This window comes from Polistes dominula, unplaced genomic scaffold (genome assembly GCF_049000335.1).
Source record: "Polistes dominula isolate Pdom_NZ unplaced genomic scaffold, Pdom_raw_medaka contig_37, whole genome shotgun sequence".
In the NCBI taxonomy this organism is placed as follows: domain Eukaryota; kingdom Metazoa; phylum Arthropoda; class Insecta; order Hymenoptera; family Vespidae; genus Polistes; species Polistes dominula.
Window position 1 is genome coordinate 2,380,293 of NW_028301169.1, and position 21,039 is coordinate 2,401,331.

Below are 21,039 nucleotides of genomic sequence, written 5' to 3' on the forward strand. Positions count from 1 at the left end.
CTGTTCAAAATTAAAAAAAGAAAAATGAAGAATTGAGAAAAGAGAAAATTACAATTGGGAAAAGCAAATGTTGTTAAAGATGAAATTTCTTTTGATATAAGACACGTTTCCAGATTCTTGAATTTTCTGTTATTTTTTTCAATGTTAGACAACCCCTAAAAAACCTTTTTCCAACTTCCCTATTACCATTGATCGGTACCTTTTATTTCTGACCTTGTGTTTCACGAATCCTTTCTAAATATATAGGTAGACAAATAAAAGAATTTTTCCTGAATACAAAAATGTCCTTTTCTTTTTCTTTACACATATATAGGGTGTTCATAAACTATATAGTACTGAGATCAAATAAATAAAATGAACAAAAATTTGTACATAAACTTATATCAAAGAATTGAAACAATATATGATTTTATAAATATTTTTAAAATATATGTGTATATATAAAATATAAAAAATATTAAATTACATATTAAATATTAAAAAATATTTAATATATGTAAAATAATAATTTTACTTTATATTGAATTTTTTTTATATTTTATTTAATATTAATTATTATTAATATTATTAAGGTATTATAATATATCAAAAAGAATAATTTATATTATTAAAATATTTAATATATAAATAATATTTAATATATATAAAATATTAAATATTAAAATATATTAATTTAAATATTAAATTTAGTAATATTAAATATATAATTTAATTAGTATTTAATTAATTATAAATTTAATATAAATTATATATAAAAAAATATTTTAAATATACAGTTATAAAATAATATACAATGAAATATACACTTATAAAAAATATTGGATAAAAATTTCTTCATTTACCAAAATGTAAACTTCCAATCATCGAATCAGTGATTAGTTAATAACATATTAAATATATTCCTAATTTTCATAGTTTTTGTTAAACTCTTATCTTTACAAACCAACACATTTGATTTACGAGATACCATAAATAAAAGCCCAATAACAAAATTTCTCTAATGTCCCATGTAACCACACATACAATTCTGTTTTTTGCAAAAAAAAAAAACAAATTTTTGATTTAGAACAAACCAACGAATATTCTCGCATCTTTTCAATAAAACAATTATCTTCATGTAAATTAAAATACTCTAACATTAATTCTAATCAAATTATAAGTAATAAGTGAGTAGTAGAAAAACTTCGATCCTCCATCTTTTTTTCTTTTTTTTTTCAAGACACCCGATAGTTACGGAACACAATCGGTCAAAACTTTTTAATTAAACTTAGTCAATGACTCAAGTAAAACTCTGTCGATTATTTATCCAACTTAGAGTAACATGGTTTATTTTCTTGGTAATCATTTTTCTTAGAAAATTGCCAGGATAGGGAAAAAATCTTTTGATTCTCACAAAATGTAATAGATATTTAATTCTTCCGTATAAACGTCTCTCTTTCTCTCTTTCTCTCTCTCTCTCTCTCTCTCTCTCTCTCTCTCTCTCTCTCTCTCTCTCTCTCTCTAACACACTCACTCTCACTCTCTACTTATCCTTTTTTTAAATATGTTTTTTTTTCCTTCAAAGTAGAGAAATGTGAGAGCATTTGAAAGAACCACTAGGACTCGGTAAAAGAAAAAAAGATAGAAATTAAGTGAGTGAGTGTATGTGTGTGTGTAAAAGAGAAAGAGAAAGAGAAAGAGAAAGAGTGAGAGAGAGAAATAGAAAAAAAAATAGAAAAAAAAGAAAGGTACGAGTGGGTCGAGAGTAGTCTAAAAGGAAAGAGAACACACACACACACACACATAAACTTCATACAATTCTTGCATAGCAGAACACACTGAAAAGAATTCCAAGGAGTCTCAGGATTCAGGCCACTTCTCCTCCTTCTTATAGTTTTCCATCTACGTTTAGGCTTATGTAAACCACATTGCACACACACTGATCAACGAGACGAAAATGAAGAAGAAGAAGAAGAAGTTTCCTTGTCGTTCTTGTTGTTTCATGCATGCTTTCTGTTCTCTAGTTTCTAACTTCGTTGCAATTTCTGTTTCTGTTGTCTGTTGTTAAATGTGTTTGGTTGTTACTCGTAAAGAAAAGTAAGATAGGATGATGGAAAGTTTTTTAGGTAAAATAGAAAGAACGAAAAGAATGAAAGATAAAAATAGGAGAAGGAGGAGGAGGAGTAGGGGGACAAAACTTTTAATAGTAAGATGTAACCACGTGGTATTTTATTTTTATTTTAATTTTGTTTTTTGTTCTTGAAATTTTTTTAGCAACAACATTTGATAATTTTTGTTTTTATTTTGTTCTTTTTTTTGGAGGGGATTTATGCAGTAGTAGATTTTATTTGTATTTGTATCTTTATGAAATTTATAATCGCGAATTGGTTGAGTTTGTTTAATTTTATTTTACTTTATTTTATTTTTCTTTGATTTCATTTGTTTTGATTTTATTTCAATTTACTTTATTCAATTTTATTTTTATTTTATTATTATTATTTTTTTTTTAAATATATTTTATTTGATTTTATTTGATTTTATTTTATGTTTTTTTAATATTTTATTTTATGTTAATACAATTAGTTTCTATTTTATTTTATTTTATTTTATTTTATTTTATTTTATTTTATTTTATTTTATTTTTATTTTATTTTTATTTTATTTTTATTTTATTTTTTTTAAATTATGTTTGATTTGATTTTATTTTATTTTTATTTTATTTTTAAAAAATTATATTTGATTTGATTTTATTTTATTTTTATTTTATTATATTTTATTTTATTTTATTGTATTTTATTGTATTTTATTTTATTTTATTTTATGTTAATACAATTTGTCTCTATATTATTTTATTTTATTTTATTTTTATTTTATTTTATTTGTTTTTTTTTAATAATTTAGGTAGTTTCATTGATTATATATTCTTACGTAAGAATAAATCGTTAATAATTCTTATAATGATTAATCGACGAACTATCAAATATAATTGATTATTAATTACAAAACTTAATATTTCTTGTTATCTAGTTTCCTGGAAAAAAATAAAAAATAAAAAAATAATAAAAAAAGATAAAAAACAATTAATAGATTGATGTTAAGCAAATTAAAAAAAAAAAAAAAAAAAAAAAAAACAGATAAAATAATATAATGAAATATTATTACATTAATAATTTGATGTATTCTAATGAACTTTATCTTGAATGAACTTTATAGAAAAAAAAAAAAAAACAATCAAATAAATAACATTAATGAATTTCATTAAAAAAATTTGTGTGTTTGTCCAGTTTGATAAACGGATGTTATCGAATTTTTCATTTAAAACGAAAAAAAAACAATAAAATACAGAAACACATGGAAAACTTGCATAGCTTTTACATCATCGTATAATGTTGACGAACGATTATATAATCCGAACAATTGCATATCCGAAGGATACACCTCCAGCTTTATGTAACATGCTTCAGGATGTGTTAATCTTTAAAATACAGAGAAATGTAAACTGCAACGGATCGATAAAAGGGATAATTAAACTGATTGTAATCGTAACATACGTAATTAGGAACGACCTTGTCAGATTCAAATGATTTTCGTATAAATCCAGTTGTATTCTTCATGTTTCTTTTTTTTTTATAATTATTTTCCATTTTTTTTTACTAAAAATTTAACGTTACGCAATTTTTATCATCTTCCTTTTTTTAATTGTAGCTTAAAAATATTCGAACGTTTCTTTTAATTATAATTATTAATATTTGTTATTTTTTTTTAACGAAATAGGTCACAGAATACAATATATATTTTATTGTGATTATTTAAAAAATGATGGCATTGGAAAAATTGTTATTTCCTTTTTTCCTGTTTTCTTTTTTTCTTTTATGTATTTTTTATTTTTTATTTATTTTTTATTTTCAGCAAGATAAAAAGAAAACAGTAAAAAAAGAGAAAATTCTTCCGATTGTTCAAATTTTCTTTTATTTTTCTATCTTTCCTTCTATTTCTTTTTCTTTTTTTTTTTTTTGTATTTCTTTTTTTTTCTGACAAGCTCTTAGAAAATTGAGATAAAGAACCAAAAGGGCCTATAGTATTTTACGATGGGGGCATCTGTTTTGTCGATTTCTAATAGAATCCCTTTTGTACAATAGTTTGAAAGCTTTCCGTTTCTAAAAGCACCCCCCTTGGACCATTAATCTTTTTTCTATCTTATCCTCGTGTTACATTCTCACACAAAGCACTATGTGTCTCTGGACATTGTAACTTTCTCTTTTTTTTTTTGTTTCCATATTTTATTTTATTTTATTTTTTTTTAATTTTTTTACAAGAACAAATAATTCGTTTTAATAAGTTCGTCGTTATGCGTGTTAAAATATTATTATGAAAATATATTTTTGAGATTAACAGATTGAAAATAATTTTCGGACTACGTTTCTTCAACCCAATACGACCACCAAGGTTGTTGTTACCATAATGGGCATATTGCCGAGGCAGGTTGTACGTACTGTTGGAATTTGAAATTAGTAATCGATATGCGAAACGATGCTCGTAAAATCGAGTTCGTTCGAAAAACCCTACTCTCCATTTTTTTGTTTCCTTTTTCTTTTTTTTCTCTTTTAAATTGAGTGCCGCACGTTATTGTTTTCACCCTTTTTTCGATGTTATACATTTTAAACGACTTGAAATTCGACTATTCGTATATAATAATAATTAATACACATTTTTAATTAATTTTGGTTTCGTATTTCTCGAAGTTTTTAATAATAGACTTTCGTAGAACTTTTTGAAAATAAGACAAACATGTGAGACTTAAGAAAAGTATTGAATTTCAAACTATTTTTAAAAACAACCAAAATATCATTAGGAATAATTTTTGTTAGAGTAAATTTTTTGTTTGTTAATTTTTATAAAGTTATTGAAAATGTTTCTGAAATTATTTTTTTTTCTATTTTTAATTTGATAAAATATTTTTATATTTGAAATTTATTTCGTCTTACATATTCTGTAGAATAAAATATATTTTATATTATTTTAATATTTTTTTATATTATTTATAAATATATTTTATATTATTATATATAAAATACTTTTTTATTTTATTTATTTATTTTTTGTTTAACCAAAACTCAATCGACTGTATTTTATTTCGAATATTTTAATAGAACACAATAACAATAAAAATTATTTTCAAATAAATTATTTTATTATTCCAAATAAAAATAAATAAATAAATATATATATAATATTATGAGATATTTTAAATACATAATTTTTTTTTTTATTTCAATCTTCTAACGTGAGATGTGTTAGAAGATCTTAGAATGATGTTTAATGACTCATAGAAAGAAATCAGAACCCTCAAATGGTTAGCCCCTCTTTAGTGGACCACTTGAAACCAACTAAATTGTAATAGGATAGTTATGAACAGTTTTAATTTGATAATTAAAATGTTACAATCATAAAATATTTACACGTATTTACATATGTATTATTAACTAATTAAAGATTACAAGTAAACTTTGAATTTAATGAAATAAATTCTTAACTTTATTTCTTTCTTTTTTCTTTTTTTTTTTTTTTTCATTTCTTTATCTATTTCCCAAGACAATACTTCTTTGAAAGAATCCAACAAAGTACATTACCAACGACGGATCATTAAATAACAAGATCAAATTATTATCTTTTACGACTCCGTCTCAATCTAAAAATATACTAAACGTGTGTTACATAAAACTTATAGGATCGATATCTTGACTAAAATTATATCGTAACAATCTTGAAATAATAGTTTCATCTGGAATAGAAATAAGAAATAGTAAAAAAGATAAAATGTGACGAATAGAAGGATGAAAGTAAAAAAAGAAAAAAAAAGAAAAAGTAATAACATGAAGTAAGAGAAAAGAAGATATTATATAAAATGGTCTAACTAAAAGTAGAAACACAAAGTTTAATCGATAATTCGAAGGTCGATTGAAGAATATTTTAAATGTCGTTTGTCGTGTGAATAAAAGTTTTAATTTATTTGTAGTTGGTAATCAAAATAAATTGTTAATTATTCAATCTTTTTTTAAAAAAACTAAATTCAATTAAACAATTTTCACTTTTAATTAGTTTAAATTCTTATTTGTACAATTAAGTACAAATAATACAACTTATTTTCTACGTTAAAAAATAAAAAATATTATATATAGACATATTAAATCGTTTAAAAAGAAGTCATAAATAATAATATTTGTAAAATTATCTTCAATGTAATATATTGAAAATAAGTGAGTGCTTTTCTTGTATTCAAATCTGTGTAATTATTTAATATACATTGTTTTTCGAAATAATATTAGGGTTGTATTACATTTGTAGTAACATGTAAGTATGTATTACTACTAAAGTAATATAGTTTTGTTTATATAGTTAACTTAAATATTAATTTTACTTAGTTTATATAATATATTTTAATTAGAAAAAATTTTATTACTTTGTATAGTATATTTAAATTTAAAAAAAATGTAATAGTTTATATAGCATATTTAAATTAAAAAAAAATGTTATTAGTTTATATAGTAAATTTAAATTTAAATTTTATTTAGTTTATATAGTAAATTTAAATTTTAATTTATTTACTTTATATAATATATTTAAATTAAAAAAAATTTTATTAGTTTATATATAGTATATTTAAATTTAAAAAAATTTATTAGTTTATATATAGTATATTTAAATTAAAAAAAAATGTTATTAGTTTATAGAGCAAATTTAAATATTATTTTATTTAGACATATAAGAGTTTTTAGATTACTTGTATCCTAATATGAATATAACAATCCTATTTTTTTTCCAATAAATTACTAAAATATATTATATAATTTATACCATTAAATAAATAATTATAATTAATAAATTAAATGAAATAAAATAAAATTATATTTAATTATTAAAATTAATAAAAGTATGTTTTTTTTAGTTACCATTGTAATAAAATAAATTGCATTATTGTACAAAACAAAATAAGAAATTGTTCAACCTATTATACTATTTTCGTATTCCGATCTGTGCAATTATTAATTATACATTGTTTCATTATTCTTTACAAATATAAACACATCATTACCTACAAAATTCTGGAATGGGTAATCCAAAGCGATAAGCAAAACACGTCCAAAATATTCGGCAAGGGTTGCAAACTCGATTGTGTTCGAGTTCACCACCTCCCTCTGGAGTATTCATCATTTCCATTTTCTTTTTCCACACATTAATATTCACACACATACACACACACACTCACGTATATATCATATAAAATCGTTAATGTTCGTAGGTGTGGAAAACGTAATGCAAACTAATCAATCGATAAATGATCGATAACGAATGATCGTTGAGAAAGAGTAGAAAAAGAAGAAGAAGAAAAAAAAGAAAAAAAAAAAAAAAAAGAAAGAAAAGAAATTGAAACGAAAAACGTGTGTGATTCGAAGTATATTACATTAAAACTAACGGGTGAAAATGTTGACACGACTAGAAGGCGCCACGCATGAGAACTGGTGCACGGAATGTATATACTTTATCTCTTTGCCTAACACCTGATATCGAAGGAAGCTTATCTCTCTCTCTCTCTCTCTCTCTCTCTTTTTCTATCTCATTTATACTCCCATCTTTTTATTTTACCCTCCCCCTCATTCTCTCTCTCTCTCTTTCTCTCTCTTTTTTTTTTTATTTCTCTTTGCAAGTCTCGTCGTTCTTGCGAAGTCAGCAAACACACACTGAAAGACCCATCCTGTGTGTGTTCCTATCTGTTATTACACCTATCTGATATCAGACGACTTTAAAAACGTCACGATGTTCGCTCATGATTACGTTTGTACGATAAACTATATATTATAAGTCATTTTTTTTTGTGTGTTTTCTTTTACGTATGTTTGTAAAGAATCAAAATGTATAAAACAATGTTACAAAAAGATTTCTTCCTAATGATGATTTGTCCAATTTTTTATTTTTAATTTTTATTAGAATTAATTTTCATCAATGAACAATATTTTAGGTAATAGAATTATTTGTGAATGATATTTAGGAGGGTGGGGGGAGGGCGAGGGGAAATATATGAGAATTATTTTTTTTTTTATGTAAAACACAGGTGAGTGAGACATTTAATTGGGTGTTTAATTACGTTAACGAGAGAAAACGTCTCTTGTTGATAAACAATATAATTTTTATATATATTCAATTTATAATTACAGTCGAGGAATACGCATATCACAGAAATATTCGTAAATTTTTGAAATAAATCATATTTATACTCGTATATAAACAATGTTTCGTAATTTTTAATAAATAACAACATTTATATTTGAGAATTATTTAACTTGTATAATTGATATCTACATTTGATCGCGAAATATGACGTTTTATATTTATTAAAGAAATATAATTTTAATTTGAAAGATCTAAGAGCAATATTTGCATTTAAATAAATTGTTATTATATATATATTTTATTTATAATGAATATTTCAATAAGTGATACTTTAAATAATTCTTCTTTTTTTATTTTATAAATAACCTTGATTGGAATAGATATATTTTGTAACACCAATTTTCTCTTATCAGTTTTGACAAAATAATATTTTATTTGATAAAATCCTTATATACATATATATATATATATATATATATATATATATATATATATATATATATGTATATATATATATTTTTTTTTTTTTATTTTTATTTTATATTATTATACATATATATTTTTTTTCTGTTTTTTTTTTTGTTATTAGAATTAATTTTTATCAATGGAAAATATTTTACGAGGTAGAATTACTTGTAAATGATATTTGGAAAACAAAAATTAGAATATAATATAATATAATTATAATTATATTATAATTAAATATAATTAATAATAATATAATAAATATAATAAAATATAATTAATAAATAATAATAAATATAATAAAATATATTAAAATATAATAAATTATTATATATATATTTCTATCTAAATAATAATTAGAAAATATTGTATTAAAAGAAAATTATTTATGATTTTAAATTGGCAATAGGATTAACAAATAATCCAGGTTAACCTTTCTTTTTATATTTAAAATACCTTTAATTAAATTAAGTATATTTTGTAATACCACAATTTTCTTATCAATTATTTTAAAATAAATATAATTACTTTAATAATAAAATATTTATTTAAAAGTTTGATACAATTCTTTATATAATTCTATTTAAATAAGAATTAAAAAATGTTGAATTAAAAGTAAAAAAAAAAAAAATTCTATATTTTAAATTGACAATAAGATAGGATTAAAAAACAATAATCCCAGGTACTTGTTCTACGTATTTTGTTAAACATTCAATTAAAAGTGTATCTCAAATCCAACATTTTACATAAAATGTTTTCAAAGAGATACTTGGAGTTCATTGCTATCATAAAACGAACGAAATACATATCCACGAGCATCTGTTTCGTTATACGCCCCTTTTATCACTAACAAATGTCACCGTATTATTACGACGAATTTTATTTACATACGTGACGATGAAACTTATCAAAAAATACACAGATACACAAACACACACACACACACACACATTTACAGACAATTTTATCAAAGTGTTATCATAACGTCTATGTACGTTTATATCCAAAGTAAAAGTTAAAAATAATAATAATAATAATAATAATATTTACTAAATACATACACACATACACATATCCAATGATCTATTTTCAAAAAATACAAAGTTTCATATAATCGAGCAATGTCTTCTCGGATGATATCGTTTTAGAAGTTAATTTATGAGGTCATCTAGATAAGCACGTGATCTGTAAGCAAGTTGACGCTAACCGGACTTTTGTTTATTATCTATTTATATCCCTTACTATCAAAGTAATACGTAAGTATACTACGTACCTTGGTGAAACCATATAGCGTATATACATATACATTTGCAGATACATATATATGTAAACATACATATGTGCAAAGGTGTATATTCACGCGATGAAAGAAAAGACTATGAGTATACGTAAGGTCCCGCATACCGTACGAACGATCACACGAAAGATAGACAACCCCTTAGGTGAGTCACCCGAAGGCAAATAAAACAAAGAAGTATGATTGGTTCTACTTCTTAGATGTATATATATATACGTGTATGCATGCTTTTTTATTTATTGCATTTAAATCATTGTTTAGTGAATTAATTTGATATCTCATTTTAGTATACATATATTTATAATTATTTATTTATTTAATTTATTTATATTTTCGTACATATTTTTATTTATTGTATTATAATAATTGTTTAGTGAATTAATTTGATAACTCATTTTAGTATACATATATATTTATATTATTTATTTATAGAATATTTATTAATATTAATATATAATATTTTTTAATATAAATATATAATATTTATTTATATAATTTATTTATATAAAATTTATTTTATTTTTTACGACGTATTATTTTTTTTTGCGAAACAAATGTCAAATTATTTAACCGAAAAAAAGAAGAAAAAAAGTTATGCCAATTTCGATGGAATATATTTTAATATAGAATGCTATATTTTAATGTGGAATGTTATATTTTAATATATTTTAATATATTGTTATATATAGTACTTATTATCAATAAGCTATTTATATGGAAACAAAAAAATAACCAAAAAAAAACATATTGAAACTTATATTCAATTTTTAGTCAAAATATGTTTATTAAAGAAGATAATATTCGAATATTATTTAAATAAAATTAGAAAATCAATTTTTCCCTATATAATGCAAGGTATTTATTTAATAAAAAAAAAAATAAATTTTTGAAAGTAATAATTAGTTTTAATACAAATATACAAACTAAATAAAAATAATTTAAAAAAAAGAATAAATGTTTATACAAATATTTCCATAATTTGTTTTTTTTTTTTTTAATTCATTTTGGAAACATTAAAAATACCGTAAAAAAAAAAAAATAAAACAAGAGATACCGGAACGGCGCGTTCCAGTACGTTACACCATAAATATAAGCACAACCCAAGGTATACCTTACAACCTTCTATATATATATCTGTAATATCTTCAAGAATTTAATCTTACCAAACAAGACGGAAATAATTTTCATGTATAGCAAGAGAAAAGATTTTTGTATAATATAATTCATTTTAATTAATTATATTTCTTTATCAACATATTCCGTTTTTTTTTTTTTTTTTTATTATCACGAACACGTTTAACAAATGTTATGGGGGCGGGGGGGTAATAGTAGTAGGATGACACGTAATCGTATAACAAGTTAATAAACATTGATTAAATAATTTTTTATTTTCTTTTTCTGTCATCATTTTTAACTCGAATAATTATAATCAATTTATTAACGAACATTATAATAAAATAAATATATTTATTATTTAGTTGTATGTTTTTGATTAATAATAATATCCAAATATTAGAAATAATAATTAAAATGTATTTAATGTAATAAACATTGATTAATAATTTTTATTCTTTTTCTGTTATTTTTTTTTTTATTCCAATAATTTAATAATTATTGTCAATCTATTAAAGAACATTATAATAAAATAAATATATTTATAATTAAAGTATACATTTTTTTTATAGTAACATTCAAATATTAGAAATAATAATTAAAACATATTTTAATATAATAAACATTGATGAATAATTTGTATCCTTTTTTTATAATTTTTTAACTCGAATAATTATTGTCAATCTATTAACAAATATTATAATAAAATTATTTATATATTAATTAAAATTTATATATTAAACATTTATATATGCAATATAATATTTATTATAAGAAATTGTTTTCTACATTCAAAACTTAATTATTTTTTTAATTTCAACATAGAAAATATTATGTTTATTAATTATTCTGTTTTCTATGTCCATTATAGAAATATTATATGTATATATGTATAGTGATAAGACTCGAATGAAGTTCTTCTAGTATTATAGTTTGATGATGATACTTAAAGTAGTTTTATCGATTTGGAAATACATGGTATGAGAGATAATCGATGATAGGATCAGTGACCGTATGGATAATCGAAAGTGTGCTTGTCGTAACTCTCTATGTATGTGTTAGTATGTGTATTCGAAAGTGCGTTCTATACTTGGATAATCGAGATTCTAAGGGGCACAAGGAATTTATGCATATATAGCACGTTCTTGTGGGGGAGTATTCTCACTGACGATACAAAGTAACCATCTCAACATGACGACAGGATATTCCTGTTGTATTTTAATCAATTGTTCGATTAATAATTAAATAATAATAATTTTATTAAAAATAAATATATTATTATTATCAATTGAATAGATTTACAATGAGTCATCAAAGTATTCGTAGTTTTATTGTTCAATTTTTTAAACGTGTTTTAAAATTATTAAACATTTTTTGGTTTTTGAAAGATTTTTATTAGAATTATTTATAATTTGTAATAATTGTGGATATACGAGGATACTTTTGACAATTTTTAGTGTATGTGATATGTAATAATTCTAAGAAAAATAATTAAATATATTTTATAAATGATTTGTATACATTTGAGGATATTTGTAAGGAAATACAAAATACGAAAAAAAAAATTTATTTAGTAATATTATTTAGAAATAAATATACTTTATTCATATATAATATATTTTCTAAATATTTGAAAATACTTATAAAAATAAATGTTTGTATGTTTGTTTCAGTAGCATGTTGTAAATCCGTGTAAAATATCTTAGGTTAGGTTTTCCTTAGTGCACGTGTTTAATGTTCGGTCTTATCGATTCTTTGCTTTTTACTTCTCTAGATTTTAGTCCAAAAGATTACTTTATTACTTTTTCCCAAAATGTTCGACGCTTATCTTTTATTTAAACGATCCTGTAAATCTGTATAAATAAATCACTCCTGTACCTATAAAGAATTACCAAAATACAATCGTAAAATTTCGTCTAAAAGATTTAGGAGTTTTCAGCTACCAATAATTTTTCTTTTTCCGTGTAATTTATATATTACAATTTAAATAATATTTACAATTTTTGATGTATAAAATATTTGAATTATTTAATAATTATTAATCCAATTTTATATTTAAAAATGGGAAAGAAATTTTGAATATTTCTAAACTCGAATAATTTATAAATTACAATTTAATTATATAAACACATAAAGAATTTTTGATATATAAAATATTCTCTCTATATATAAATCATTTGAATTATTTCTAATTTGAACAATTAATTAATTGAATTACTTTTGTACTCTTGCCAACATGGTGGCAATTTGTATATTTCATTTTACGAAATTAGATCCTTACCCCTAGTGATGAAAAATTGAACTAATGTTTGTTTGAACGGACACAATTTTCCGGTATACCTAATAATAATAATTTTCAATACAAATATTTCTCATTGTATATCCAAATTTTTTATATACAAAAATGAAAAGAAAAAAAACTATGAATTTGGAATATTTTTAACTTAATTTCGAATAGATTAGGCTATGAGGTATCTGAGACGCTTCAACTAATACAAACGACACTGAACATTTCATCAAAGTTAAGAACGATCTTTTCCGGTCGTCAGGTGGACTAACGTCCCTGTGGTTGGTGAAGCGACAGGAAACGCAGGTGCAACATAGGGTCGCCACTGAATTTACTCTACCTGAGTATGATAGAATGAGAGAGAAAGAAAGAAAGAGAAAGAGAGCCAGGTCAAAGATGTACAAACACGCCCTTCCTTAGTTCCATTTCTTCTTTATGCAGTCTGTACACGTCATAGACCATAAAATTCGAGGAACTTAAGATTAAGGGAGCGTAGCACCATGTCAGGTAGACGGAAATACAAACAAACGTCCTATAAACATATATATATATATATATATATATATATATATATATATATATATATATATATATATTCACATACATATAATGTCAGGTAGAAATACGACTATAGACAAATTTCAAACACATATATAGGGGACAGATACCACTCATAAAATATTCAAGGTTAGTGTAGTATTATTAGTTAGATATCGTATTGAAGGATTTTCCCTGTGTGAACCGATGATGACGTTACCTCCATTCATAAGATTCACTATAGCAAAGGGAACTACCGCTGGGAGGTGGAGAAGGTTGGAATTTTTTTTGTCAGACCGATTCTGTAAAGCCCGTTTTTACTCTCGTAGAAGGCGAAAGTCATCCGCAATCCTACGCATACTATATACACGTCATACCAAAAGCATTTCTTTTTTTTTTTTTTTTTCTTATCCGATAAATCGAGAACATGTTTTTTTCGTTTCATCGATCGTACATCGATGACACTTTTCTATGATTTCTTAGTGCGTTATCGAATCGTAGATAAAATCTGAGAATTTTGTTGTTGTTTGAAATTTTGGGGAAAAATTTATCAGAGACGAACGAATTGGAAAAGAAAAATCTTTCCTAACCTAAGAAATATCTATGACTACCTGAAAGTTGCATTCTTCTTTTAAAATACCTTTGGGGAAAGCAACTATGCGTAATATAAACCGATAATAAAGAAAGGTTTCTTAACGATTTCTACAACATTTTGTTTAAATAACACATGTGTATGATTGTATTAATTCGAAATAAAATGGAGGAAAGGATGATAATAAAAAAATTACTGTTTGTTGGAAAAGAAAGAAAGAAAGATATAGGCGTGTTTTCCTAAGAAGCTATAACATACCTAACGGGAACGCCAACGTGTATAGTATACAGCTTAATGTAATTCTAATTGACTTGGCCAAGTTCATTTAACTTGACCATACTGTTATATAGATGCGACGTTGATAGATCCGATAAGGTAATAGATTTTACGGAAGCCCAAAACCTTCATTAAACATCACACTGTCTAACTTGTTTTACTGTAAATATATTGGATGTTTCCCAAACGTTACTAGCAAATTTTATTTCACCAATATATCAATTTACTAGGTTTTATATACTTTTGTTAACACAATATTTCAATCGTTAACTCATATTTTAAAATAAAATACAACATATTGCAATTATATTAAATCAATTTTAATTATTTCTTTAGTTTTATTTTCTTCGATAAATTAAAAACTTTCGAGACACCCTATATAAAATATTATGAATCATACCGGAAGAATTCTACGGAAGAAATTTTCCTTGAACAATTTTGAATATATTATTTGATCGTTTTGATAGATATTGAAAATATATCCGTTTATCTTCTCATTTAACTAAAATTTGATTTATAAATCATCAAATTTGATTATAATCATTTGATTTATTTGAGAATGGGAGATTTTATTGGAATAAACGAGTACTACTTTATCCAATTTATCGGTAAAACGATATACGAATGAAATGGTTTAGCAGTGCCATCTAACGGAACATTATGATAAAAAAGGGTATTTTTCTTAACTACTATGGTAAAGAAGGAATGAAAATAAAGAATGAAAATTAAAAGCGAAGATTTCAATGCGTGGCGCGCATCAAACATTACCACACTTTCTCGCGATATTTTTTTTAAATAATTAATAACAAATGCTAAAGATTTGTTAATGAAAAATGTGTACGTACATATATATATATGAATTGTATAACCTAAATTGATTGTTTGTGGTCAATTCAATAAACCATTTTAATTTTATATTTCGTTTTTGCATCTCGGTCAGCCATAGTATCAAAAAAAAGAAAAAAAAGAAAAATAATCCAATCATGGTAGAATAAAAGCTAAATTTTGGTATATAGACGATCAACAACATGATTGTTAAAATATAAACAAATTAAAATTGTCAGAATGAATGAAAAATAAAAAAAAATAATTATTATTACAAACTGACCTGAAAATAGCTTCGCGTTCGTCCGGTGTATTGAGAAAATTGCCGTCGTTAATCGCTGAAGATGTCGATCCTCTTGGCGACCTCGGGCCGCCCTCAGGTTCTCCAATCAGGACCTCTGTCCGGCCATTTTGGAAGGGACTGCTAGCACGGCGTTCCCCTACCTTGTTGCTGGTCGGCACCGGTTGCTGCCAAGTGATAAATTCGATCAGTATCGTATAACCTGTGAGTATTCCGATCATATTGATCATTCCAATCTCACATCATTCATATTTTATATACATTTATATGCTATATTTATGTAATACACTATTATTAAATATTAGAGTAACCCAAAAGTTACGTCCATTTTATTTTTTTAATATTTTTAAAAATAAATTTCATGAGAACAATCCATTATGCAATTTATTATACAATTTTTTTATATAATAAATATATGAATTTTTGTATGGTTTAAGTTAATGTAATATTATTAAATATTAATTTGATTCAATGTTTATATTTAAGATTCAAATACTCCTAATATAAATTAAATATAAAATAATAATATATAAATTTATATTATCAATATATAATTATATTAAATATACAAAATAATAATTTATAATCCTAATATAAATTAAATATAAATATATTATAAAATTATTTATATATGATCTATTATTTCTATTAATTCTATATTAAAGTAAATTAATTGAATTATGAGCTGACATTTTTCAAAAATAAATTTTAAATACAATTTTTCAAATTATTTTCCATAACCTAACACGTTTCAAACATATATGTGGGTTTTTTTTTGTGATACACGTATACGTAACGTTGTCTCAAGGTGACAGAAAAAAAGAAAAACCTATATTTCAAAGGATACTAATTTTATATATATATTAACTACTTAAACTATTTTTCTCGTTTTATTATATCGATTCTTACTCAATCGCAAGGTTAGCTTTTTTACAATTTTTTTTTTCCTTTTCATTAATAGCAATCTAACACCCATCAATGTCACTGGATGTTGCTGCACGTAAGTTTCACCATCGCGGGATTTCCGGTTAATGGAAATAGACAAAAATAAACGTGAAGTCATTACTTTTAAATGCAAAAGTATTTTGGTTAGAAATACATTAACACATACGTGTATCAACATACATTTATACGTATATACGAATCATTATTATTCTTTTCTTTTTTACTTTATAATTAAAATACGATATAGTTATCAGCCGTTATATCTTTATAGAAAGAAAAATCACGATAAATCAAGGACACGTTGTCTATCGGAAAAAGAACTAATCAATATTCTTACTACACCTATGTATAAATTACAAAACTTAATTATACATCGTGATTTATAGCTTTAACACGTTGAACGCCACGTCAGTCATCGGTGGCTGACACTTGACTTACCGTTCAGGCCGCGTCAATCGTCGGTGACTGACAGCGTATAACACGATACACTGTTTTATGGAATTACAGAAAATTTATTGAAAATTTATTTAATTTTCACTCATTACAGGATTGATGGGTTTCATTAAAACACAGTAAACATAATAAGTTTCTATTGCAATAAGAAACAATGGTTCTACAATACTCAACGCTTCTAAGCGGCACGCGTGGCCTGACGGGGACTTCCTTAAAAATGGGCGTGGCGCTCAACGTGTTAAACATTTGTTTTTATATTTTTCTTTTTAACTCGGTTTATTTGAAATGATTTAATAAATTGAACTGACCAATAGATTAGTTTCATCCGATGAATTTTGTTGTTTCTCCGAGACGTCTTTACGTTCCTGTTGTATTTTCCCTTCTCTCGTGTCTTGAGTATCCTTGCTCACTCCTTTTGGTATCGTACCGTTACTGAGTTTTGATAAGAAAGCGTTCGTATTACGCACATCCCTATAATAACAAAAAAAAAAAAATAAAATAAAAGATAGAGTAAAAAATAACGATACTAATTAAAATATACGTAAAGGAAGTATTTCCATTTAAAAAAAAAAAAAAGAAAGAAAAAAAGAACAGGAAAAAGGAAAAAAATGAAAAGGTGAGAAAATATTTTTCTTAGTCAAATATAGTACACGTATAACAACTTATGAATACAGAGTGGATTTTGAAAGAAGATTATACTGTGGTATTTCATGATATTAGATAGTGTGAAATGAAAAAAAAAAAAAAGAAAAAAACAACAAAAATAAATTAAAGGACTGCATTTTAAATGTACTATTTGTATGAAAAAATAAAAAATAAATAAAAATAAGAGAAAAAAAATAATTAACGTCGTCTTGTATACGATTATTATTTCGAATGAATGAAAGATAATAAAATGAAATAAAATAAAATAAAATGAAATAAAAGAATAACATTTAAATATCACGATCGAATGTTTCCATTTCAAATGAACATTCAAAGTAAATCTCAAGTAATATTATACACTTTCTCGTATTAAAGGATAAAATATATATATGAAATGATAAGAAAAAGAAAGTACTTTCTTTCTAATTCTTGAAGAATTTATAAGATGGGGGTGGAAGTTGGAGGGGGGTGGGAGTTGAAGGGGTCAATCTCAAGAAGTACTCACTCATCCGCAAGGGTCACGGTGACCTGATTACTCGTTACATCTTTTCTCGTTCTTTCCTCGCTCGTGGATGCACCGGTCTCGTTTATCTGCAGAATTAAAATAGTCTGTTATAAATTATTCATCATTCTCGTGAGAAATGATGAAAAAATAAAAGAAAGAATGAAAGAAAGAGAAAGAGAAAGAGATAGGAACAGATGACGCAAAATACAACTAAAGTATTATACCACCCCCTCCTCCCCCAACCACCAAATATTATCCAAAATAATCATGATTTTCATTTATTGATCATTCGAAAAAAAAAAAATATTTAATCAAGGATTATTATTAACGTACACGTATATTTGCATACACCTATAATGTACGTGTTATATATATAGGGGTTGCCTTGAAAATTTTCTCTCTCTCTCTCTCTCTCTCTCTAATTTATATATATATCACATATATATAAATATTTATAGAAAGGTACGAATTTTTCGGTCAACTTATTATAATAAAATGCACTTTTATATAAATACATACATATATGTATATATTTCATTTTATTATTTAATTATATATTTTATATTATTTATTTTATATATTTTAATTATTTATTGTAATTATTATATTTATAATTATATATTTTATATTAATTATTTTATATTATTTATTTTATATATTTTCATTATTTATTTTAAATATTATATTTATTTTATATATTTTCATTATTTATTTTAAATATTATATTTATAATTATATATTTTAATTATATATTTTATATTATTGTGTATTTTATATATATATATACAAATTAAAAAAAAAAATAAAATACACATCTAATTAATACGAGAATTAATATGTATCAACATATATTACATATATTCACATATAATAATTAAAATAAAATATACATACATTAATATATACAAATTAAAATAAAAAAACTAAAATACACATTAATATAAAATATATATATATATATATATATATGTATGTATATATATTTCTATTTAGCGTAATAAAACGTAATGGGAATAATTGAAAACAAAGAGAGATGGAACGAATAAGAAATTATAATAAAATACAAAAAAAAAAAAAAAAGTGAAAAAATAAACAACGACAAGAATAACAACAACAACAACAACAAAATGAAAATGAAAATCCTAAAGTCTAATAGTACGATGGTAGCTTATTCATTTTGCCTCGAGCAAAAGCGCAACCAAACGGCTTTGTAATCGTAATTACAACTCGAAGCAAGCAGCACGTTCGCACGTTCACCTTCGCATTCCACATTTCATAGGCGATCCTACTTTACAAAATGGTCGGGTGCCGATAATATATTTTTCTTTCATTTTATACTATTTTATTTTATTTTTATCTTATTTTCTGAATGACGATGACGGTATTTCAAATGACGTTAAGGAAAAATTAAAAAGAAACGTTGCCTTTAAATTTTACACGATGCAATTAAACGTTTTAAAAGAATTATTTATATATTTATATAAACAAGAATTGTTTTGATTTGATTTTTTTTTTTTTCAATGGCTATGACAGTGTCTCAATTTTTATTAAAAAATAATTAAGAAAAATGTTGTGTTTAAATTTTACACTTTGCAATCAATCGTTTTAAGAATAATTTATATAAACAAGAATTTTTATTATACTGTCATAAAAACTAATCATTTGTTAAAGTAATTATCTTTAAAACGTAAATTTACAAAAAAAAAAGGGGGAGATTTAATATAGTTAAGATATTTTAAAGATAATAAATTTATCTTGACGTCACTGTATTGAGTCTACAAGACAAAATTCATGTTCCGAAGAATGGCCAATGGTGTACATAGTTAATCTATATATATATATATATATATGTAATATATATAATACCTATATGTATTACACATTTGTATGACGTATGCAAGCGTACCTGTTTTTCCGATACGTCAGAACGATCGATCGTAAATATGCTTACTACGTTATACGCATAATAATATACGTTGGAAAGTTTCTCTCTCTCTCTCTCTCTCTCTCTCTCTCTCTTTCCCATAAACTATTATGTTTTTCAATTTTTGACTTATCATTATTATTATTATTATTATTATATACAATATTTCTCATTAAATCTTTCTCTACACATTGCCGAAAGGTCAAAAAAAAAAATAAAACAAAAATAAAACACACATCTAACTAATACGAATTAATGTGTATTAACATACATTATTATTATTATTATTATTATTATTATTATTATTATTATGTTCTCTTTGTCTCTTTCTCTTTTAGCATAATTTTTATATTTTACAAGTATTATTATTATTACTTTTTTTTTCTTTCTTTTTCTCTCTTTTAGTATAGTTTTTAAAATTTATGATTATCATGTATAAAAATGTCTCGTGTAGATACGCTTGTTATGGGTGTCAAAAAATGAAGATATGTTAGAATCACGTGAAAGTTTCGTTGAAAGGGATCCACCTACCTGATGATCTAGTATGGCTTCGATATCCCGTAACTGGATGCTTCTTAGTGCAGCAAGCTCTTTCAACCTTTCTCTTACGCCTCTGTAAAAAATATATGTTAGTATTAGAGTACATTTATGTTCTTAGATCTATATATATATATATAGATATTTTCTTGTATTATACGGTTAATATAAACGCGATGTTTACAAGGA

At 23.6% G+C, this 21,039-nt stretch overlaps 1 protein-coding gene across 1 annotated transcript in view; it reads right to left on the bottom strand.

Annotated features, from left to right (window-relative positions):
- Positions 1-21,039, bottom strand: part of LOC107069428 (protein PALS1) — an 84,183-nt gene that overhangs the window by 39,392 nt on the left and 23,752 nt on the right. Inside the window, 4 exon segments of the mRNA XM_015326742.2 lie at positions 15,824-16,008; positions 17,548-17,710; positions 18,390-18,475; positions 20,845-20,926. Of these exon segments, the coding sequence (XP_015182228.2) occupies positions 15,824-16,008; positions 17,548-17,710; positions 18,390-18,475; positions 20,845-20,926 (516 nt within the window).